Raw genomic sequence first — 25,391 nt, 5'->3', positions numbered from 1 at the left:
TTTTTAAAAAATCTTTTTGATAAAACTTTTTGGTATTGTCTTTTAAATATGCTTTTCTTTTTATTATAATAATAAACATATTTTGATGATGAGAAAAAATAAAGCTATATCCCTTTTAAATAGCATAGTAAACTTCCATTCTGGTTCCTAAATCAATCTCTTATCAGTTAAGCTGAGGAATCACTTCCCCTAGGTCAGAACCACCCGGTATATATTGATAAAACAGCTGGTGCAGTGGAGACTAGGGCGCAGATCATGGTGTCTCTTCATAGTATGGTACACTCTGAGGGCCTGGATGTCCTGAGCAGCTGGCTCTAGGGCGTCAGAAATTTCAAAAGAGAAAATACCCACTCCTCTTGCGTAAAACACTCTTTACACATTAGCACATTAAGGCAAGTGGTGTGGGGAAGGCATGTGCTTTCAAGTCAGACAGGATTTTCTTGGTTTTCTCATCTGTACATGGGGACGATAAAGCCTGGCAGAAGTGTGGCCAGGATTGAATAATATGACACAGGTAGAGCACCGGCAGCCAGAGGGTGCTAAACATGGTAGCTACTATTATAACCCTGAATCCAGATCAAACGTAACAAAAGCTAAATTCGGCAATAGAGTAACAAGCAAGAAACATTTTATTGTACACGTATTCTCAAAAAACCCCACAAAAACAGGACCCACAAATAGGAGCAAAGGACAAAGTTTTCTAGCTCTCTGGGATAGTCAGGGTACCACAGCTCATAGAAACATAGCTAGTACAAGGACAAAATAGACTAACCAACATCACCCTTTTCCCCTGTCAAAAGAGGCTATAGAGAACACTTTAAATTGTATTCTAATATATAAATTTATCTCTTAATTCAAATAAACTTCAACTTGCCCAAAGAGTTATTGTATAATAAACTGCAGAAAATGGAGTAGGCATTCAATAATCTGCTCCCAATGAACAATTAAGCCATAGACACTGGAATAAACGGAGCATGTGTTACTTGTTGGTTAAACCTCACATTTATAATGAGCAGATGCTTTATCACTAGTGGTAACTGGTTTCTTCCATTTTAAGAGACGCCAGATCCAGTAACAGAAGTAGAATGCAATTTAAAGAAAACTCTTTTTAGAAAACATCTTGGATCTGAGCCACTGCTGTGTTTATTACATACGTAGGCCAGTTTCAACAGTTTAAAAATGTGGAAATTAATAAACTGAATTATCTAGGGGGAGAACAAAGTGACATATTCTAGCGCAACATATTTTGTTTATATCGTCTGGGCGGCAGGACAGAACTACAACATAGCAAACAGAGATTTACAATGAAATGAATGATGTTTCCACCTAACGCCATTGGGGTATTTATATCACTCCCACTAATAAAGGGCAATGTAAAAACATGTTTAAAATGAAGAATTGGCATTTCTTATCCTATACACACTAGATCTAAATATAAACATAAGGATTTTATCTAACATTCTGCACTTCTTCATCCCTATTTGTATAAACTAGCATGAGGATTCAGGAATGGAAAAACCAGCAAATGTTAGTTGAAGAACTATTTTAAATGACCCGTTTAAGGGTAATGCAGTCAAAATAAGGCAATAACTACAAGCCTAGCTATACTTCCCTTGTGTGCCCAGTTAGTAAAATTGAGAAAATAATTTTTGCCCACTTCTTTAAAAAAATATTACCCATTTGCTATCTAGTGTGTGACAGAGACAAGACAAGCCTGCCATGTGTGTTGTCCAACAGGAAAATGATAATAGGCTCAGGTGGAAAGAAAACTGTACTGAGACATTCTCCTTTCCTTTGCCAGATACCACGCTCCAATTCTTCCTTAACTATACATTGCTTCCTTGATTACTATTAGCTTAGCCCCTTACGAGGCACTACAACAACCTTATGATCTCTGTGGAACACGGGGGCTTTTCATTAAGAATTTTTTTAAATAAAAAGAAGTCTGAAAGCGACGGCGAGTTCTTGGCAGCTGTGATGTTCTGCTCAGTCGACCACAGACGTTAAAAAAAAGCACATTTCACAGAACAAAAGGAAAACAAAACCCCAGTTCAGCACTCTTCAAAGTGGCAAGGAATCGGTCATAGTCTATTTTCCTCTCAGGACTTTATAAAGTCCCCAGGATAGCACCTTTGTGTGGGCTGGACCAGCAACTGAACTCGAGTTAACATTCAACGTTGCCATTTAAAAGTTACCATCACTCAACTTTTCCTCCAGACTAGGTGAGTGATGTCCATTTTGCAAAAAGCCTAGGAAAAGTTTTTAAAGGAAACATCTTTTTAGGTGATATAACAAAGATTACCAGAGGAGCAACAAAACCCTTCGTTCTTATTTCAGAAGGCAAGTCAACTGTCAATGCAGATCACTCGAACACAGGACATGCCTGACCTCCTTCCCTTCCCTCACTGTGTGTCACTTGGCCATTTTAGTTTCACTGCCTGTGAAACGTTATAGTCCCTCTTAGCTGTTGTTAAAAAACAGATTTAGTCCCTTAGTTGTATCATATAGAATGACCATGTGGTCTTGATGTGATCTCAACACAGTAACGCCGTGGTGAGTTTTCATCAATATCCATTAGTAAGACCAACAAAAATACTGCTGCTATTTTAAAGTTTGTCTTTAAAAAAGTAGGCTGATCTCTACTCACTTCCACAGTCTTAAAGTAATAGATTCATGTACTATTGTTAAAAACAAATAATCAAACAAATAAATATTTGAGTATTAAAAGTAGGCCCCCCGTCCCCCACCTCTTCCCTATCCCGGTACTAAAGTGGCCAAAACCCTTTCAAACACCATTTGATACAACAGATTTTGCAAGTTCTTATGAAAGCAAGTCACAAGTTGGGAATGACAGTTACTGCTCTGGGTTACCAATTTCCTTCTGTGAAATGTTAATAATATTAGTTACGACTGTTAAGTCAACATAGTTTAAAACGCTTTGGAGTTCTTGCCTGAGGTGTATATTAAATTGCCACAATACCACAGGGGCTCATCTTGGATCTAGAAATGGAGCATGTCTATTAGGAGCACTGGGCTGCTCCATGGAACAGACATTTCCCGTCACACCCCCACTGGGAGCTGGGTTTTCCATCAGTCGGTTCTAACTGCAACGAGAAAAAGTCAGGCGGCTCGTGTGACTCCCATGGTAGCAGCACCATTAAAACGTTTTGTCCTCAGAGCACATGTGCGGGGAAGCGAAGAATGTGCCTGAGTTAGGACAGAAACGCCACAACTCACAAATGTGAAGGGTCGCCCATGGCATACTGACCAGCAGGAGGAACAAGTGAGGCAGGCTGCATACTAAGCGCAGAGAACGGCGCTAACTGAAGACAACAGGTATCTTGGAAAAGTTTGTCAATAACTAAGTGTAAAGCATAGTCACATCCTGCCAGTACACAAGGAGAGATCTCTGGGTTCTTAAGTTCCTACTGCACCCCTCAAGAAAGAGAGAACAGGTCCTCCTTCCCCCCACTCCTGCTCCATCAGCAGAGAGCCCAGGAGCCCCTGCTGGGCCAGCAAGTCTGAGGGGAAGCATGTGTTTGAACTCGCAACTGCTTTAAGACAGTTCTAGGCATTAACTTTTTTGTTCAATATATTTTTCTCTAAAACTCCATTTGCTAGATGAATCTTTTAGTACATATTAGCTCACTGTTCGTGAGGAAGTTTCGTTGCAGGAATTCCATTCCTCCGGGAACCACTCCAGGTAAACCTTTACCATGTCAGTCAATCCCACAGGTAGCTCCACAAATGCCCCGAAACACACCTTTATGCATTTTCTTTTGAAAAATGTTGATCTGTGTTTAAGTGGCTCTTGTCTGTTCAGGTGACAGTCACTGTGGCGCTCCAGGGAAAGACTGCATTTGGTGCAGGTGGCCGTGGGAGGTGCAGACCTTGCCCAGCTCCCGGATCAGTGCGGGGAAAAGCCGGTTGCCAGACTGCAGCCCACCACAGGTGTCATGTCCCATATCTGCAAGAAATAAGATGCAGAAGGCAGCACTGGTCACCTGGTCTAACAGTGAGAGCCAACACCGAAACAGCTATTAAACTGGAAAAGGGATCCAAAAGACTCATTCTCTTCTCTCACTGCAAAATCTCAAGGTCACAGTGATAAAACAACGCAGTTCACCAAAACGTGACGGAAACTTTTAAGTAGTATCTCAACATGTGCAAGTTCCATCGTAATAATGCTTTACCATAAATTTAATTTTATTTTAAAACAAAGTCCACTAGGAAAAAGCCCGTTTGTTTTTAAATTATGAAATAAAATACGTCATAGTTTCATAACGCAAGAGTGGTACAAAGTATAAAACAATTCCTTTCAGCTTCTGTGTTAATGGCCCAGGGACTTAATGAAAAAGTGTGGTTACTTCTTCCACCAGGAAGTCTGCTGCCTGGGATGAAAGGGATGACTAGAGCAAGGGGTCAGCTAAGGCCCTGGCCCGCTGTGGGGGAAAATCCTGGGCTCAGCCAAAAGCTGGGGGTGGTGGTAGGGGGAAGGAGTGGTGCGCCAGGCCCTGATGGATGGGGCAGAGGGAAGTGCCCCGGGGACTGGGTAGGAAGTTCAGGACTCATAGCATGCAGTTAGTTACTCAGGGTTTTCAACTGGCTAGAGGTTGCATATGAAAAGAAAGGCAAGCTTGCCAATCAGAAAGCAAGAGTGGACTAGAAATGTCTTATGCCCGTCCATAGCGCGACGAAGGAGCAATCTGCAGAGATGCTCACTGGGACAATTAGCAGGTTACCTTTACAACACGGTCGGTCCCACAGGTCACCATCAGTCCCCTAGCAACGTCCATGGACATGTGGGAAATGTTATGTTTTCCTTCATGAAAGGTTGCTAGAGAAGTCCGACTAACAAAGACAAAAGAGACCATTTAAAACTCACCTGACTGTACTTAGAGCTAAGGATACATTTTCTTAGAACATAAAGGAAATACAGTTGCCCTTGAACAGCACGGGTGTGAGCTGCATGGATCCATTTATACGTGGAATTTTTCAATCAATACATACAGTACTGTAAATGTATTTTCTCTTCCTTATGGTTTTCTAAACAGCATTGTCTTTCTTCTAGTTTACTTCATTATAAGAACATAGTATATAATGCATATAACACACAAAATATGTCTTAATTGACTGTATCATCAGTAAGGATTCCGGTCAACAGTAGGCTATTAGTCAAGTTTTGGGGGAGGCAAAAATTATACGTGATTTTTTTTACTGCGTGGCACTTAACCCCAGCATTGTTCAAGGTCTATCGTACTTAATAATAGCGTGGCTGCAGTGCTGAAAACTAACTTTATATAACTAAAGGATGAGGACAGCATAATAGAAGTTGCAAGACTGTTTTAGAAAAGATTTATAAAACTCCCCCAAATGACTGATTTTTTTTTTTTTTTTTACTGGAGAGGTCATATATTCCCAGGCATAAAAACAAGAACCTTTAATATAGAAGAGAAACTGCACTGCGTGAGCTCGTACAGCACGGGCAAAACGTTCCTCCGAAGGCTGCAGTTCCCCCAACCCTCTCCGGCATCCAGAGAGCAGCCTCTCTTACACAGCTGCCCCGCACTCACTGAAGCCCACAGCCTGAGCCTCCACCACGCACTCGCAGACCGACACCAGTGGGGCCCACCAGCTTTCCAACTTGGGCCTCTGCCAAGGTTTGCCTGTCTCCTACTTTCAAAGATGATTCAAAGGGAAGGGAAAGAAAAGAATGGTTCTGCCCCAATGGATCTGCCTGAGTCGGGACAGAATGAGGATAGATTTGTCTCATACACAAATAGTGATTTAAGAAGAGTTACTACATCAGATTTTGGTGGAAGAAAAAACATTTGTCTCTTAGAGTTTTCCCAGTCATTAAATTTCCATGCATGTGTGAGCAAACTGGATGCTTTTGGAGAGAGCCGGCTCAGCCCCTGCATCAGGGTGCAATGGCCTTGACCCTGCACAGCACCCTGGGGGCTCAAGAATGTCCACTGACTGTTGGGCTGGTCAGACTCACAGTGTTTGGGAGAAATTTGTCTTAAGTCATAAGGCCAGGGTGGAATCCTCTTAGAAATCATTTATGAAATTGGGAAGGCACAAATAGAAGTCCATCCGTGTTGCTTGAGGCTCTTCCCATTTCAGATGCACAGTAAGACAGATAAGCAAACACTCACTCCTCGTCTTTGATGGAGTCATAACAGGAATCGCACATCCGGACTTGGAACTCGAAGCCCATGACGGGGTAGCTGGAGCGCTTGCTGCTGCACTTCCCGCAGACAGCCTGCCCGCATTTCCTGCAGTGATGCTTCAGCAGGACCGGAAAGAAGAAAAGGAGTTTAACTTTTGCTTTAATGCACGTCGTTTCCCTTCAGAGAATGGGAATGGGAGTGGGGAACACTTGCCTTGAATTATAATCACCCCAATTCACTGTAACAATACGCAAAAGGTAGACAACTTTAACATTTGTCAAGGATTTGCAAACAACCCCACTTTGTGGGTCAAATGCTGCTTTTTGTTCATTCACGTTATCTTACCTGTCTTGATGTCAACAAAATTGTTAAAACCAACTTCAAGTTAATTTAGGAGCTTAAGTGACTAGAGACTTGGGGAAGGAAAAATCTATTCCTATGTCAAAGAAAAGTTCTGAAATAAACTTGAACGTAATATGCCCTCATTGAGAAACAAATATCCATCATCAAATGTTTTATGATTTCTTTTTGCATTTCAAATTGTGACTCTGGAAATAAGCTTCAAGAACATTGCTAAATAGTCCACTTATTATTACTGATTTTGACATATTCTTTTGCCACTAAAAGTTTAGTGGCCTGTATGCTTCCTGGCTCCTCGATTAACTCGTAAGAGTAAAATTAATTTCTTGGTGCTTCGTTTAGAAGTAGGGACGAGTTCACCCATCAGTGACAACTCACTAGTTACCACAGACATGCACGGTGAGAGCTAGGCCACTGAAAGACTCCAGGTGCTATTGCAGGCCATTAGAATATTATGAGTGCTAAAATAATTCCTGGGCTACCAGCCAGTCTCATGTTAGACCTTGCTGGAGAATAGCTTTGTAAGTAAAATCAAAGGAAGTTTATTAACACACACAAATTTTAGGCCAATCCTTCATAGAGGCGTAACCAGTAATACGAGGAATAAAATCAGCATTCTTTTTACTTACCTGCATAAATTCATATTCAACCTGAGTGAGTGGCTACCTTCAAGGCTGCTGTAGAAATATATATTTTTTGTAGAACTTTAGTATTACATGAATACCTAGTGATAAGAGCATCTTTGAAATCTACAGGCTATTTGGGGCATGTTTCTTTAAGTCAAAAAATGAAAAAAACAGTACTTGAAACACGCTAAAATATCCCTGGTATACTTACATGGAACAATTTATGAACAATCTAAAATTCTTAGTGTAAGAGTATTCCAGGGAGGGCTAAATTGTTACTTCGCATCTGTTTGTGAAAGCATATGGCTTGTATCTGTAATTCATTCTAATTTTTAGTGTGAAACACTGACTTTAACAAGTAATAGTCCTAAAGTGAAAGATCTGTATATATTTACAACTAGGCTCTCAGGTTTTCTCTACACCCCTGTTCTTCTAGTGCAGGACAAGCAATGGAATAGTTAGGTAATAGTCTCACTGGCCCCAGGAAATGGGGCCATTTCTCATTATTAGTCACACACAATGATAGTGATATCCAAAAAGTAGGAATTAATAGCATTTATAGGGAAAAGTGTGATTCCAAACAAAATGACAGGTTAATTACACAAAAAATGAAATTTATGATTAGCCCAGTGGGGATTCAATGCTGGCTACTCACCTGTCTGAGCCCCAGTGTCTTCGTGTCCCACATCTGCTTTATATTCCAGAAAAAGGGCTGCTCACATTTCTGACAAGAATCACTTTCCAACCACTGAGGAGCCTGGGGAAGGAGGTCAGAGCCAACATCAGGGCAGCTGTATGCTTGTTCTGGTTTTTCAGAAATTAATACAATAGTGCTACACCTTGAGGAGGATAGCATTTTTTAAAATTCCTCCATATATTACAGCCTTTGCCATATTCAATATTATATTTGTGTTTTGAGTAATCTTCATCATTTTAGTAATGTTTACAGGATTGTTCAATTATTAATTTATAGATAAGAGGGAGTAATTCAATGTTCATTGTGAACTCTTAGAGCTGCCTTTTTATATTTCTTTTTTAATGCCGAAGTTGTTTGAAATATATATCCGGTTGAGTAAAACAAAACAAAACAAAACAAAACAAAACAAAACACCCCCCCCCAACAGTTGTTGCCAAATCCGGCGAACTACCACTTGGGAAGGCTGTGGGGTCACTAACCTGACTAACAGGGGAGTTCTTCTGGGCGGGGATCATGTCAGACGGACTTGCCAGCCCCCCTCCCCTCCCTGCACCTCCAAGTGGGCCCACAGTCTGCCCACAGACCTCATGCTAGCAGTGCACGTTCTCTGTACTGTAATTCTTTATAAACATTTCTTTCCCCCCACTAACCTATAATACGAGTTATTCATTGGTCTTATTCATCCTTACATTATATACAGCCTGTCATGGAGGTTTCTCAATTTTGTTGAAACAGGGAAATCAAAGTCCTGAAACTGTTGAAAACTTAGAAAATATATTTCTCTAAACAAAATATTGCAAATTGTACTCAATTACAAGATAAACCCACTAAAAGCCTATTTAACCTCAATCACTTGCCATTATATACTTAACTACCTACAGAAAATAAAAATAGTAAATACTAATTCCTATAAATTAAACCAAAGATTGTGAGGTTAAAAATAGTCGTTTCTTGATCTTGAAAGTTAACACTCAAGAAAAATATCTCTGATGAGAGGGGACAACGTTGAGAGAATCTCATAAACCAAATTACACTCACCCTTATAAAATACGCAGTGGGATGGAGAACTTTATAGAGATTCGAAAGGGGACTCTGGGGTTTAAATGATGAGTGTCCCTCGCTCTGTTTCCTATTTTATCAAAACTGTTGGCTTTCCTACTTTTTAATTTAGGTATGTCACTAGAAATATTTCTACGTATGACAGCCCTTACAAAGGTCTTTCTTCGATGGGGGGGGCACCCACAAATTGAATGAAATGGGCTAACAGAGAAGAGAGGTTTCTGTAAATAACTGGGTGAGTGTTGGAAATGAGAAGGGAGGTCAGAAAGAGTGATAAAGAGATGTGCACCTATGTGAAGAAGATTGCTGTCTGGGTGCAGGATCACTTCCTTGAGGATGTGATCAGCGACAGAAGGGTGTTCTGGGAATACTGTCTGTGAACAACATCCCTGAGGGATGCAGACGACACGGCAGGTCGGCACAGGGATGTGGAATTGCAGGGGGAAGGAAAGCTGCAATAGTCTTATGCCTGCGACACACGCCAGTGTGGAAAAGTCACGTGGGATGAAACACTGTAAAAAGTATTCAGGACAGCAGTATTCAAGTGTGAGGATATACCACATAAGGTTGTGAGGGTTCAATGTGTTCACATTTGTGAAGTGTCTGTGCAGTGCCAGGAATACAGCAAGTGCTGTACAAGTCCAGGCAGTGTGCCAAGTGTTTTATGGGCCTTATTTTACTGAGTTTTCATCACAACCCTAGGAGATACAGAGCAACATTACCGCCATTTTACAGGCAAACAAACAGTGGCTCACAGACTGAAGCAACTGTCCGTGGTGGGCTAGTGGGTGGAGATCCTGAGAGACCCCGGAGTCCAGCCTGAGTCCCTCCCCTTGTCCATTACACTCTCTGCAGCCTCTGTAAAGGGGTCCTAACCATTCAAACATGTGAGGGTCTCCCAACGTGGTTCTGGACTATGACAACCCATAGAACAGAGTCCTTGCCTTCAAGGAGCATAATTCTGTCTAGGGGTTTAGGAAAGAATATTACTTTGCTGAGCTAGATGGTAGAGGGCACACGGAAGAAAAATGTGCTTCAAATAATTTGAGATGAACAAACTGAAAACCCAAATCAGAAATAAACAGGCTTTTTGGCACACATTTTCATATTAGAAATACCCATAACTTTGTTTCTTGCAATAAGATTAAGTGTTATGCTGTAAACTATCATGAACCATCCTTTTATGTGGCTATTCTCTAGGGAGAAAAAGTTTTGTTGTGTGCTGAGAAGAGCAAAAGAGAACATTATAATCAAGTATTCCGACTACTTAATTCTCTTTTCTACATCTTGTTCCATGTGCTTAATCCAGACAGAGATGATGTTACAAGAATAACCCCACTGCACTGCTAATCTGCTTTGCACTAATGTATATTATACATTCTGTGATCTATTAGTTTAAAATAAAGTTCTCTTTTTTCAAGAGGATTCATCCTAATTATTGTTACTTGCTCATTTATGTTTCACGCCTACTTCCAAAAAGGAGCCCCTCTAATTATGACCTGGTGGGAGACGGATTTGCTTCCTAGAGTGGTGCTGACAGCCACAGTGGGTTGGACACACTCCAGTCAAATTTCCGCGTGACGCAGAAAGAAATTCCAGGCAAGCACTGTGGGACTAGAGAATCCGGGGTTCATCTTCTATGCTCTTGCCTAAAGAAATCCTACAAATTGTACAAAACCCTAACTCAGGGTCAAAATCGTATAGATCATAGGCTGCTTACTTTTACACTAAAGTTTATTCAGCTAGTAAAAAAACAACAACAAAATAACAAAACAAAACCTAATAAAAATGCTGCATATTTTTGGCACAAATTGCTTTCCCACCAACACGGCCAACCACTGAGACAGATTAGCTAATAGAGCAAGAAGTGTTACCCGCCAGCACACATGTGATTTGGGGTAATCTTCCATCAATGACTAAAAGTAAGAGAACTGCCCACACAGGAAGCACCTTGAATGACGGCAGTGTCTTTTCTTTCCCCCAATGTACAAATCAAGTCCACAATCATATAGAAATCCTGCTTTTACTTTCAAAAAGAACTTACCAGGGATAAGAACAGTGGATTGAAATCCAAATTTTTAAACCCCTGAAAGAGCCTCTAGCAGCCACTGGGCACCAACGGTCTCCTTTCTCATGAGGCAGGGAACACAGCCTCTGAGCTTTCCACTCATTGGAATAAGATTCAAATATGACAGGCCAAGAGGCCAGGAAACAGAACGGTACACTAGCTGTTCTTGATGTATATAACTAGCAGTTGATAAATATAAAACACAGCTCAGAAATCTTTGCAGAGAAAGTAAGACACATTCTGCAATTATTAAGCCAATGTTATATATGTTTAATAACAAGTTACTCTAAGCCCTACCAAAAGATTTTTAGAAGATTCAAAAAGAGTAATTAACCAGTAAACATGTAATCAAGATTTCCTCTATTTGACTTGTCTGACAAGGTCACTTGAAAAACAGGTAATCAGTACTTCTCTATATTACTATTTATAGGGTAGCCTAGTTCTTTCACTAGCTTACAAGATTCTTTCAGGCAAGAATCTTTGCGTATAGAACATGGCAGCTACAAGACTGCAAATGAGTAATGTCACTATTTTTAAAAATATATTGAACCACCTTGATTCTGTCTTTTGTGCTATGCTAAAGACACAGGTTTACTCAGTGATAATCAGACTCAAAGCATTCAGAGGCAACACAAAGCAGACACGTGCAGGGGCTCGTGAGAATCCTGCATCCACTGCCACGAGGCACAGCACGGTGGCCTACACGTTATATTAGGACGGCACACTGACAGCGTGCACCGCATCAGGGTGGCACGCTGAACAAATTGTGTGACATCAGGCAACACAGTATGTACTGCAATGCAGTATCAATAAACCATGTTTGATGTATATTCACTAAGTTTCCAGACTTCATGGCCACCCTGTTGGTGCTCAATAAATGTTTCTGAAGTTAAATTCTAAGTCCTTAACATCCTTGATACTCTCCTCTCTTCTCTGGAATCAACGCTTTTGCTATCTACATCACAGGCTGCTGATACCACCGGGAAAGCAAGATCTTGCCCACGCGAGCAAAGATGAGAATGGAGATCCTGCCTGGAAATCATCTGACGTCTATAAAAAGCCTTCAGAATGGACATAGCCTTGGCCCAAAGGGTCTATTTTCAGAAATTTGTCTGAAATAAATAATTGAACAATCACACCATGACAAGGTCAAGAATGTTCATGGCAGCATTATTTAAAATAGAAAAAAAAGATTGTATAGGTAATTAGAGTGAGTGTCTGTCTAAGGAACTGGAAGGACCTTAGAAGTCATCTCATGCAACGATTTCACTGTATGGAAGACAGAATGGAGATCCATGGAAATTAACGTACTTACCTAAACAAGGTCTCACAACTAGTTAGTGGCCCAAACAAGTTAAGAACTCAGGTCTCCTGAAAAGAACACTGTGCCGACGTGGACACAATGGAACTGAACTCAGTGAAAATACAAGCAGAGAACAGAGACATACTTTGCAGAGAAATGCCAGGCACCGAGCTATGTCCCCATGCTAGTCAGTGGCACACCTCTCAGTTACTGTAACAGGTGCGCTGTGAGACCACCACAGTGGGCTGTTCCCTGGGTGGAGACTGTGTCCTGTGTCCGTCCCTTCAGTGTGCTTCCAAGGCTGAAACTCAGCCTACACGCTTAGTCTGTATGCAGTGCTTACCACTGTGAAACTCAAGAGTACAGGGCGCAATACAAAGTGACACTCAGGACTGTCTTTCCCTCGGCATTTCCGGCAGGCAGTGCACAAAACCGAGAAGATGGTCCCTGGGGATGCCTCCCGCTCAGCCTTGTCTTGCTCCTTCTCTTACCTCCTCTCTGCTCACGTCCATGTTCCACACCGCAATCCCACCATCTGAGGAGCAGGAGACGAGCTGCCTTGTGAGCTGAAGGTAACACAGCGCCTGCACCCTGTCACTGCAAGCACCACACAACAGTCACTTGTCTCATGAGGGAAAACAGAGCATTTAGTCTTCATTTAGGCTCAACTCTCTCCCCTGGTTAGAATCAGCCACTGGCATTTTATCACTGACAATTTGGTATGGCAATATGGATTCTGGTATAAAATACTTGGCATTCTATAACTTACTATACAGAATGATAGTTTCTATGAAGTAAACACAACTTTTAAGTCAGTCGTTAGGAACTGCAGGTCAGAGGTACAATGAAGACTGTGGCTTCCTTGTACTGTGGACCAATCATCACAATTTCCACTTCAAATGAACAAGATTTTCCTACTTGTTCAGAAACAAAGGACAAAGGAGGCCTAACTCCTTTACTGGAACACAGCCGCAGAACAATTAATCACACACTATGCAGATCACTAGTACACAAGCACACACACACGCACACACACGCTCACACTGACAGGGTGAAGAAATCTGTCCCTTCCTGATGCTTGTCAGACGGCTCCTCTGGAAGCCCCAGGAAACATCTCTTGACTTGTAGGCTTGTGTGGAGAATCTTTCCTCGGCACTTTTCAGCTGGACTCTGCTTACAGTAAATAGGGATAGCCTAACCAACGAGGAGGAAAGGTCTCCTTTTCCTTTCAAGTTTGGACGCAAGAGCCTGAGTATTACAACGTGACAGCTCAGGCAAATACGACTGTCAAACCATACGTTACTTATTAATGAAATATTTTAGTTTTAAGAAAATGAGTTAGGCATCCAGTTTGAGAATGGCTTAGTATCACATTACACGCCATCTTCCACGGTCAAAGTCCTCACCTGAGGTCTCTAACACACGTCAGCCTCAAGCAGATATTTCTGTGGGGTGACTCATTGGGAGAGAAATGTGGGAAGCGTTCCTTCCTAAGAAGGAAGAGAACCCTGTGCTCTTTTTTTCTTTTTGCTACAGAACACCGGACACTCACGACTAACAGAAAAGCAGTTAAAAGTGGACTCTGTGAGCCTATCAAATGGCCGTCTTCAAAATAATGTTTCCCGTGCCTCATCCAAACTCAGATTCTCCCCCCACCCCATGGATAGTCACGCACTGATGGCCCTGGAGCAGAAGCGTGCGGCCTTTCCTTCCTCCGATGTCCCACATGATGATGCTGTTGTCAGACGCTCCTGAGAAGAGTAACCGTTGAAGAGGGTCCCACCAGAGACAGGCGACACTACCTGAGGGGGTTGCGGGGGAAAGAGAGAGGCGTGTGTGTGTTAAATAAAACTCTGCATTAGAACACACACATTTGACAGCTGAAGACTGAACTAGCACCGGCTGAATCAATAAAACTGTATCTTCGTTGTACAAAGAAAGGGCCATTCAACATTTTATCACGAGTCATAGAGAAGACACAGCACATCCATTATCCGAAGTTGTAAGATTAGGATTTTCAGTTGTACATCAAACTACTTTGAATGCAAAGATGTTTAAAGAATTTTTCCTTGTTCTGTCCCACAAAATCATAAAACAGCTGTATATGAAGGGTCGGTCCAGTAAAAGCTTTTGAATAAAAAATAACTATTAATATTTAATGAGAAAAGGCCATTAAGTTTAATGTGGTCATCTGATATAAGATAAAAACGTGGATTATTCCAGGTCTCTGGGACCTTGCAGGTGGTTTTACCGCAAGATGCCTACAGTTAAGAAAATTAAATTTCTCAAAAAAAAAAAAAAGTCTATAGGTATATCACACAATTATGCCAGAGAATTTAGGTTAAAAATCCAAACCTTACATTTCGTACTGTATATTGGCTAAACTTATCAAATTTGATAACCTTGGGAAAATCTTTCTATAGATTTCTCTTCCAACAGATCTCTTCATTGTTCCATTGATTGCTGCTTGTCTAGAAAAAAAATTATTAATAAACTTAATAAAATTGAACCAGTCACACAGGCTAATAATATTTTCGGAGAGTATATAGAAAATGGATGAAGCCATATTCAAAAGCAAACAACTGAACTGGTTTCTCACAGAAACTTAAGTAAAAAAAAAAAAGTATTCTGCAAAACTTGTTTCAGGGATAATTTTGCATAAATCCTGACACTGTTTAATCCTATGCCTCATACATTTCAGCTAGAGTAGCAGGTAAACAGGGTCTTTCCATACCGACACTATAAGTAGTTACCAGAACCCACTCTGACCTAAGCAACCCAGAGACTACTTAAGAGCCTGGGGTCATGAGACCATTAGTCATGAACAGTAAGTGGTGTCTTCAGGGGCTGTGCTTTCCTGCCCAAATCTATTTTAACTAACTGTTCTTCTCTCTCCCTTTTTTCCTCCACAAGGTCCCATATCTGATAAGCTTGATTTCACCTAAACAGATCAGCAAGAATACATAGAGAACATTTAACCTGTTAGAACATTACTTTCATAGAAGTCCATCATTCTTTCTTTTCAATTCTCCCCAATTCTTCAATCTTAACCAGATGGCCTCAAAGCTTCTAATTTGTTACCCAATACAGCTAAATGGGTTTTAAAACCCTTCCATGGAGCCTCACCTACTTATTGCCCTGCAGAAATAATGAAATGCCACCGGTCATTCTTTTCCTTCAGCCCCCACCCAGGAGAGGTTCCCAAGTAGAGGCTGAATCAGCCCGTATGGTTTTTCCCAATTGTATTGATCCACTCGGTCTTGTTCAGTGTCCTAGAAACTGACAAATTAAAAAAATAATAATATAATAACATTCTTCCAAAGGTCTTACCATTTACAAGAAAATGTAAAAGGTTTCTGAAAATAATTTAATTGAAAAAGGTAAACAAAATGGAAAGTATTATCCACAAAGCAATCTAGAAGGGATTCTGATAATATAAAACCCATCCCAACACCCTACCTTCACTTAGTTTTCATTTTCACTCTTTGAGATCTAAATCCTTTGTCTGGTCAATCAAATAGAAATCTGATAGATATAGGAAGTTGATCATTCATGAAACCACAGAGCTGAGCACTAAATTTGGATGCCCAAATTAGGTGGAAAACCTGTGGGTGATTACGCAGCCTACCTTCATGTCCTTTGAGGGTTGTGATGACTGAACAGGTGTTCTGCTCAAGCTTCAGCAGGGTGATCTGTCCAGAATAATCACCAACAAAAGCATACTGAGTATCAAAATCATATCTGTGGGGAAGCAGTCAAGGATCCATCTCAAAGTTATAAAATAGAAAATGTGTACTTTAGAGACAATAAGCACAAACCTAAAACCATGAGAAAGGAAATACCCAACTGGAAATCATGCAACATGTAAATATTGAAGAAAAAAAAATATTTAAGCTGGGATTATTGGGAAAATTAATATTCATCCATTCAACAAGAATTCATTGAGTACCTGTTGCTATTCTAACCAATATGCTAGTGCTTGGCAATAAAAAAGGTAAGAGCTGATAGAGACGACAGACATAAAAATAAGTAGTTATAATCAAATTATAATAAAGTATAATAAAGTAAATACTCAATAATGAAAAAAAAGCAAGAACTGGAACAAAATGGCTATTTACGAACTATCTCTATAAATAATATAAAACTGACAGCACGTATGGACATGAACCCATCTTTCTTTTGGCCTAGATGATTTAGCTTTAAGTAAAGAGATTGGTTTATTTTATATTGTTTGTTGTGTAGGTTAACTTTAATCATCTAAAAGGCAGTTATTTGGGGTACTAGCAAACTGAAATTTAAAAAATATATTAACTATTGATAACAGCTCATTACTTTCTCAGTCACTGTATGGCCAGAGAAATTTGTGGCAAATCAGTAGTTTACACAAAATAGGGTAACAACTATTTTAATTCCAAAATACAGGTCAGAGGGAGCACTACAGGCTGGGCCATGATTGTGCTTCTGTGCCATTTTCTACCAATCCATGTGCAAAGCCTAACACACAACAGAAACCGTTATTTAGCACATAATGTATCTGAGTATTTTCCCTTGTTTGATTCTAAAGTGTATGGTACTATTTCAAATGCTTATTTTAAATATTTCCTGCTGTGCATTCATTTGTAATAAACATTTGTTATAAAGGCTTTCAATGGAAAAAAATTTTACTAAGCTAGATGTCCAACTCTGAAAGGGAAACTACCCTGGGGTATTTGCCTGCTGTTGACAGCCTTGATCTTGCCTTCACAGATACACAGCCACCACAGCTAGCCTTAAGCAAGAGAGCTCTACGTAAAACAAATTCCATTTAGTGGAAAAAGTTTTCAAAGCAGCAATTTCTTAACAGTTTGGGGATGCTGAGGCACCTTTGAGAGTATTACAAGGATTACAAAGTCTCTCCACACACAAAAAACTACAGACCTCATTGTAGCCCATTTATGAACGCCAGGGTCACAACCCTTATTATATTCTCTGGAAGGGTCTGCAAATAACCAATTACTAGAATTCCCCTTTGTTTATACAAAAAGTCTTTTCTTTCACTTTGAAATGTAAAGGAATGACAGAAGGGAGTTGCATTAATGAGGTTTAGGTTTTCCAAGATTTTGTATTAAAAATGTAGAGCACTTCCCAGCAGGGAACAGTGAGTCATTTAATTTTTATTTTTAACAAACCAATTTTATACCCAGAAGAGTAGACAGAGAAATGCTTGGATTTTATGTGAAATATATAGGAAGCATTCAGTCTTTGGATCTCAATGAACAATTTATGATCAGATTGAAAACTAACTATGGAGACAAGCAGGCGCAGGGCAGGCCAAGGTCCGGCCCTCGGAAGGATACTGTAAACACGAAGCCCAGGACGTGAAGAAGTGCCTCCCGAGCATGTCCCCATTCCGGGTGCACATCCAGCTGACACACTTGTCATGGCCGGTGCTGACCACCCACTCTGAGGCCAGGCTGAAGATTATCGCAGACACCCGATTCTGATGAGCTGTAGGAACAGAAAGGGAAAGTCTGCGCCCTTCAGGAAGAAATGTGACCTTCAGAATCAAGTCTCCCGGGGTGAGAACTGAGGCTGACCTTCGCCACCTGGTTGGCCTGGAGACACACAGTCTAAACAGTCCTGTCACGGAAATGTCTGACTGTGAAGCGAGATTGCAGATCATTTGCCCTGCCCCAATTCACTACCAGACTTCCCAACGCCCTGCCCCTGCGCCCGGACAGGGAAGACGATCACGAAATACAAATCATTAAAGTGTAATACTCAAGAGGGATTCCGATAATAGATTAGAGACAGTTTTGTGTTTTTTTTCCTTTGCTGTACTCAAGAGAATATTTTTACTTTGCTCTACAAAACCTTAACTACCAATGAGTTCCATATGGAAAGCGGCAGTCTTTTCTTAAAAGAACAATGGTTTTTTTATTGTCCATAGCTTTAGCGTTTTGACCCTTTAGAAAACAGTGGCCTTGTAAACAAGAGGACCTGCAATTTTCTGAAATTAAAAAATAGTGTAAGCATTTTGTTTCTGGAATAATTTGTGTGTAACTTTTTATTATTTATAAAGGCAAAGTTCTTGTAAAGTTCTGTATTCCAAAATAACAACTGAGAATGAGGCAAGTGTTCTACAACCTAACTTCTGGAGTAGCTGTGTTTCCAAGTCGATTGTAAGCCACACTCTGGCAGTGACCATCTACTTCACCTGGTACGTGTGGGACCTTGCATACAGCAGGTGTTTAATAAATGCCCAGTCTGATGAATGAAGTCAGAGGTCAGACAGAGAAACCTCCGACCTTGCTCTAAGCTGTACAGGCTTCTCCGGAAGAACTGAAGAACTCTTTCATATAAATTAATTATAAAATACTACAACTCCCTGTGAATATGGGCAAAATCATGAACAGCCATTCAGAAAAGATGACAAAGGGTTAACATTAAATAAAACTTAAATAATTTTTAACTTGAGAACTATTTTGACTACCAAACTGGTGAAAAACATTTATAAAGACCAATGTTGTAAAGACTTAAAGAACAGGCACTCTTAACCACCATGCAGAGGATTGCAAAATGTACACTACTGCTGGGAAGAGGTTTGCAAAATAAATCTAGAGCATTAAAAAACTTTTCAACGTTTGACCCAGTTTCTCCACTTTTAGGAATTTGTTTTAAACAGAAGTAATTAGAGTCATAGTATCAGTCAAGGACACACATGTATATTAGGTTGGTGCAAAAGTAATTGCGGTTTAAAAGGTTAAAAATAATTGCAAAAATTGCAATTATTTTTGCACCAACCTAATAGATCTACATGAAATACACTCACAGATACACATACAACACATATACATACACTATCATACATGTTGGTGTGTGTTATCAAAATAGAAGCAGTACACATGTTCAAAAATAGAAGATTAAATCTGATATATGCACCCAAATCGAATAGCATACAAAATTTTAAACGTTAATAAGCAGGAAAAGGATAGTAAATAACCCCCAAGAGCTAATAGCCTCTCATATCATTGGAGTAACAAAAGGAAAAAGTTAATGTGAAAACCTAATTTTGATCATAAGAGATGGGGTCCTAGTTTTGTATGTGTAGATTTACGTGTATATATATATATATATATATATATATATATATATATATATATATATATATATATGCCAGCGTCTGGGTGTGTGGTATAATTACCTGGGTAGGTCTTGATAAAGTTCATTTTATTAAAATCTTCAGAAACATGAAATTCCTAAGAGTAAAGACATGCAATAAGAAAACAGTTATGGTTTTAAAAACAACAAGAACTTAACTTTCAAAACAAAGTCAACTAAAAATAGCTATCACCAGATTTGGGACTCTAGATTAGCTATATAACAATAACACAGAATTGCTCCTTTCATCAGGCCTGTCCTCAAGCCACCCTTTTTGGGGGGACCTGATAGAATAAAGAAAGTGCCGTGACCACTACAGCATTTTTGTCCAGTTCTTGCCCCACAAGTGGGCACATTGAATATCTTCTCCCTCTAACCTCAAAGGAGTCTTGTTAATTTTTCTCTCTTGGCCGCACCAAAAATTCCTCAAGATGACATAAATAAAGAAAAATTGTAAAGACCCATTACTAATAAGAGTTCTCAACTATAGTGAAAATAAAACATAAGACACCTCAGCAGTGTAAGGGGGGAAGTGAACATATTTAATAAAAAAAAGAACAGCAAAAAAGGAAATTAAGAAATTGGTGGTGGTTTTATTTTTTTATACTCTTAACGTTTTCCAAATTTTTTATAGATATGTAATACTTTATAACTAGGAAAAGATTAAAAGAATATATACCTAATGAAAAAATAAGATTCAACATAAAACCAAGAAAACTCTAAAAAAAGCACTAATAAAAAATTCTGCTAATCAGTGCCAAATTTGTAAGTTCTTAAGGCTCTAGGTAACATGGACATTATAAATTGTTGACTGCTCAGACTGAAAAAAAAAACACAAAAAAAACCCCACAAAGGAATACTGACTCCTTGTTTCCATCTTGGTTTTGCAAAGTACAAAAATGTATTAGCATTTTATAGATACTAATTTGTATTGGGTGGGAGATTAAAAAATCAATTGTTAACTAATGATAAATTGGATTTACATTGCCCCTTTCCACTGAAGAGCTGCAAGAGTTTTTATATGCCATCCTAGAACCTGTACTCTTGAAGCAGGGGCCACAAGAACGGTCACTAGAAAAATAAATGCACACCCATTGCTACCACTGGAGGCTTGCCCTTTTGTGACTTCTTGTTATATTTGTGTAGACACATCACCATGCTATTCCTATCAACTTTTCAGAAGGAGAAAAACAAGAACGTTGGCATTTACTACTACATAATCTATTTACAGCAGCCCCAAGCTGATGGGGCATTGAGCTCCTCAACTGCCAACACTGCAGCCCCTGAGTCCTCTCCACCTACCTACTGCTGAGTGAAACACTTAGGCAGAGAGCCTGTCCTTTGTACTGGCTCTTTGTTTCTTGGCCCAGAAAGACACAAACAATACACATGGACTGATGAAGAAACAGAAAATCTGTAACAAGTAAAGTGGTTAAATTAGTACTAAAAAAAAGCTTTTCACGGGCCAGCCCGGTGGCTCAGGTGGTTGGAGCGCCATGCCCCTAATGCCAAGGTCGCTGGTTTGACTCCCACATGGGCCAGTGAGCTGCGCCCTCTACAGCTAAGATTGTGAACAACAGCTCTCCCTGGATCTGGGCTGCTGTGAGCAGCCAAAGCTTGGCATAAGCTGCCATGATCTGCTGTGGGTTTGCTGAGTGCTACCATGGGCTGCAGTGGGCTGCCGTGGGCTACCGTGTGCTGCCTTGAGCGGCCGGTCAGCGTGAGCTGTCGACCGATGACTGGGAGTGCAAGGCTCATAATACCAGCATGGGCCAGGGAGCTGTGAACTACACAACTAGACTGGAAAACAACTGCTTGAACCGGAGTGGGGGCAGGGGGAGGCGGAAGAAGGGGGAAAAAAAAACTTTTCCCAATGAAAACCTATGACCAGATGGTTGGTTTCACTGGAGAATTCTTCCAGGCTGCCATTCCGAGTCTCTTATAGCTCACCAATTAAAAAAGAAAAAAATTAAAAGTGGGCCAAGGACTTGAATAGATATTTCTCCAAAGAAGATATGCAAATTTCCAACAAGCACATGAGAAGATGCTCAACATCAATAGTCATTAGAGAAATGCAAATCAAAGCATAATGAGATACCACTTCACACCCAGTAGGATGGCCAGAATAAAAACAAAACAAAACACTATGGAAAATAACACGCGTTGGCAATGATGTAAACCGGAACCCTCTCACATTGTTGGTGGGAATGTACAGTTGGTACACACTTTGGGGAACAGTTTGGTGGTTCCTCAATAAGTTAACTACAGACTTACCACATGACCCAGAAATTCCATTCGTAGGTATATATGCCCAATAGAATGAAAAACTTAGGTTCACACACAAACTTGCACACGAATGTCCACAGCAGCATTATTAATAATAGCCAAAAAGTGGCAACAACCCCAATGTCCATCAACTGATGAATGAATAAACAAAGAGTGTTATATCTACATAATAAACAAAAAGGGATGAAGTACTGATCCAAACTACAATACAGATGAACCTTAAAACATGCTAAGTGAAAGAAGCCAGACATAAAAGGCAACACATATTCTATGATTCTACTTACATAAAATGTCTAAAATAGGCAAATCTCTGGACTCAGAAAGTAGATTAATGATTGCCAGGAGCTGGGGGAAAGGGAGTGGGGAGAGACCACTAATGGGTGTGGGGTTTCTTTGGGGGAGACGGTGTGATGAAATTGTTTTGGAATTAGAGAGTGTTAATGGTTGCATAATCTTGTGAATATACTATAAATCCACTGAATTGCACACTTTAAAATGGTGAATTTTATGGTATATGAGTTCTGTATCTCAATTAAGAAAAAATATATGTAAATACAAAAACACACACAATTTGACCCACAAAATACCAATCTGTAATAAATTAAAAATGTAAATATCTAGTCTTTCCCCAAAGATAGTTTGAGAAGCACTGCCTTAGAGAGTTATACAAGTTGTTGGCTGAATGACTAGTCCCTAAACTCATTTCCCTTCCCCCTGTCTGTTACACACACACACACACTCTCTCTCTCTCTCTCTCTCTCTCTCTCTCTCTCTCTCTCTCTCTCTCTCTCTCTTCACCATGCTTTCCTTGCCCTGGCCTCCTGCAGGGTTCAGGGATGGGGCCACTATGGCCTCATATTCACTGTGTGGAGGCTGCTGTATAGGCTCGTCTGAGCACCCAACCATCAATCATGACAGAGTTTTGAGTTCCACAGAAATAGTTTAAAATTAAGCACTAATTAAAATTAATCCATTTTGAAGTCTAATACTGAATTCAACCTTTTTATGCCAATCAGGCATTTACTGTTAACTTCATTTAAGCTGTCCAACAGAAGTGAACATGGGGAGGTCAATATAAGGAATACATTCTGGAAACTACCTACCATTACGGCTCCGTTATCCTGGCCCACAAATATCCGTCTGCTATCATGATGGTAAGCCATAGCAGAGCACGGAGCTGCCAGGAAGACAAAGACCACATTACCAGCAAAGCTAAGCAATTTGTCATTATTCAAAGTACATTATTAAAAAGAGCTAGGCAATTTGGGTTTTAAAAAAAGAGGGCAAAAATGTTTTGTAAAAAATAATGGTGTGAATTGAAAATGTTATTAAATTTCTTCCTGTTGTTTTAGTTTAAATTCTCATATAAAATTATTTTTTAAATTTTGGGTGAAGCGATCCAGCATGAAGTTTCACCTGACTAAGACTCCTATCTGTCTCTGGAAAGGTCTGAGGACCAGTGGTTACAGTGGGTGATCTGAGCCCCAAACTCAGCAGGTCACCCTGGCCCAGCACCCTCCCCCATCACAGGTAGAAGAGTAGCTGGGACCTGTGGAAAGAGGGGTTCCCAGCACCAGAATGCCCATCCCAAGGCGTGTGAGAGCAAGCTAGGAAAAACACTTTGAAATTACTATTTTTCCCCAGTGGCCAAAAAAAGTTATCTTCTGCAATTACACACACAACCCCAGTTTGCAGTAAGTGGAATTGTGAGGTGCAGACATGTTTCTTTGTAGACAGCAGTGTCATGTGACTGCGTAGCACCTGCTTCTCATGTACATACCCCTCCAGGTTCTACCTATCCTTCCAGAAAGCACCGGCCAGAGAATGAGTTTCAGAAAGGAGAAACTCCAAATCATCTCCTTCTGCTACAAATCAGAATTAAAGTGACTTAGAACATGGAACATTTGGAAAAACAATTGTTTGGGTTCATTTCAGCCTAAAGAATTTTAATTAACCATGGAAGAACCGCAACAAGGAAATACATGCCAGGAAAAAAACAAACAAAACAAACAAACTTTAGTTTACTTTAAAATGAAACTTCTTATAAAAAAGAAAAAAAATCTTATACGTGAGGTCACCATTTGAAAATCATTTAAAGTTTTCTCTCTATACTAGGCTGATATTCTCCACCAAAGGAAGAAAATAAACTATAATACTGGATTGTACTCAAAGGCAAAAACAAACCTAGCTACATGCTCAGACTACAGAAAGAGCCTGAGATGCATTCAAAGAACTATCTAATTGAAAGGCAGGTACCGCAATTTTTAGTCCACAAAACAATTACAATTGTCAAGAACCTGTACACCCTTATCCACCATATTGATGCTGGAGACTAAAAAACGATTGTGTTTAAGAATTACAACCACAAAGATATATATATCTTCATACAAATTGCCTTTCAATAACCATGTATAAAATTATCTTTGACAAATCAAATCATGCTTGGATGATTTCAAAGATTCATTGTCATCATTTTTGCTTACTTTTCAGTTGGTACTAAATCTTAATGCTTTAAAGCTTCTTTTTCAATTCTCTTTATGCCTAACTGTCTAACAAACTATACATAAATATGTAAGATCCCTCTTCTGTGTAAAAATTACAATGTGCTGAGAAATTTTATGAGGCTGGAGACTTCTTATAGTTTAAAAAAAAAAAACTTCCCTAGTTTATTTGTTTTGTATATGAAGATATCCTGGTTTTTTCCCTAGAAGGAAAGCTACTAGGGAATTGAGCAATGTAATTAAAAAAAAAAAAAAAAAAAAGTTTGGACATTCACATAGTTTTAGAAACAAACAAAGTACAAACAAATCAGTGGCCTTTTAAAAAGGCATCACTCTGTCCAAAATCATATGCTTAAACTCTAGTTATGTAAATACATTTTTTGATTTTTTGGAACACGGCCAGACTCTTTCTTTTATGTATGGCTATGGTTGCTTTCATGCTACAGGGACAGAAAGTTGAATAATCGCTGTAGAGATTGTTTGGCCCACAAAGTCTAAATATTTACTGTCTAGCTCTTTGTAGATCAAGGTCATGGACCCATCCCATAAATGCAGTTGGTAGCATAGTATAGCTTTGGAGTCAGACAGGCGTGGAATTCCAACCACAAGCAGTGGACTCAGTTTCCCCGTCAACAAAATGGTGAAAATATCACCTACCTGGCATATCTGTTGTGATGATTTCACAAAATGATATTTTAAAAAAGGCATGAGGCACTTAGTAGATTCAGAAACTAAGAGTTACTATTTTTCTTCAGCTAAAGCAAATTCTGAAAGTTGTTTTCGTTATGTGAGGTAACATTACAAAACATAAGTGAAGTACATATAGCAATATACTAAGGTTTGGTTCATTGATTACTCTGTCCGGTCCCAGGAAATAGTTTAAATTGGTGGAGGACCACTAAAACATCCTAAATCGGGTAATCTACAGATCGTTTCTGGAATCAAAATGATACTTTTCCTCTCATGTTTTGAATATATTTTTAAAGTAAAAGTCATCCTAAAACAGACAAGCAGTTATTTCTCGTCATTCATTCTGTGTTCTTCTGGCAATGTTCCTGCAGTTTCATCAATAGATACAGCTCCCAATGGATGCAATAAAGAAGCTTCTGGAAGCAACAAGCCAAATATATGTAGATAGAAACATGGAGATGTCAGCCACCAACAGCAGAGATGCTGCC

The 25,391-nt window shown here is 39.7% G+C and overlaps 1 protein-coding gene across 1 annotated transcript in view; it reads right to left on the bottom strand.

Moving 5' to 3' along the window:
• Window positions 1-611: 611 nt before the first annotated feature.
• The window catches only part of WDFY1 (WD repeat and FYVE domain containing 1), a 42,931-nt gene continuing 18,151 nt past the window's right edge, over window positions 612-25,391 (bottom strand). Inside the window, exons 3-12 of the mRNA XM_033111714.1 lie at window positions 22,816-22,889; window positions 19,470-19,524; window positions 17,623-17,773; window positions 15,915-16,027; window positions 13,962-14,088; window positions 12,778-12,883; window positions 7,815-7,916; window positions 6,159-6,289; window positions 4,743-4,851; window positions 612-3,967 (exon numbers count right to left, since the gene is read on the bottom strand). Coding sequence (XP_032967605.1) covers window positions 3,908-3,967; window positions 4,743-4,851; window positions 6,159-6,289; window positions 7,815-7,916; window positions 12,778-12,883; window positions 13,962-14,088; window positions 15,915-16,027; window positions 17,623-17,773; window positions 19,470-19,524; window positions 22,816-22,889 — 1,028 coding nt within the window. The 3' untranslated portion in view covers window positions 612-3,907. The remainder of the gene's footprint in view (window positions 3,968-4,742; window positions 4,852-6,158; window positions 6,290-7,814; window positions 7,917-12,777; window positions 12,884-13,961; window positions 14,089-15,914; window positions 16,028-17,622; window positions 17,774-19,469; window positions 19,525-22,815; window positions 22,890-25,391) is intronic.

The sequence above is a fragment of the Rhinolophus ferrumequinum genome, chromosome 8 (assembly GCF_004115265.2).
Source record: "Rhinolophus ferrumequinum isolate MPI-CBG mRhiFer1 chromosome 8, mRhiFer1_v1.p, whole genome shotgun sequence".
Taxonomy (NCBI): Eukaryota; Metazoa; Chordata; class Mammalia; order Chiroptera; family Rhinolophidae; genus Rhinolophus; species Rhinolophus ferrumequinum.
The sequence above is the reverse complement of the archived record's forward strand: the minus strand, read 5'-3'. Positions and strand labels throughout refer to the sequence as shown.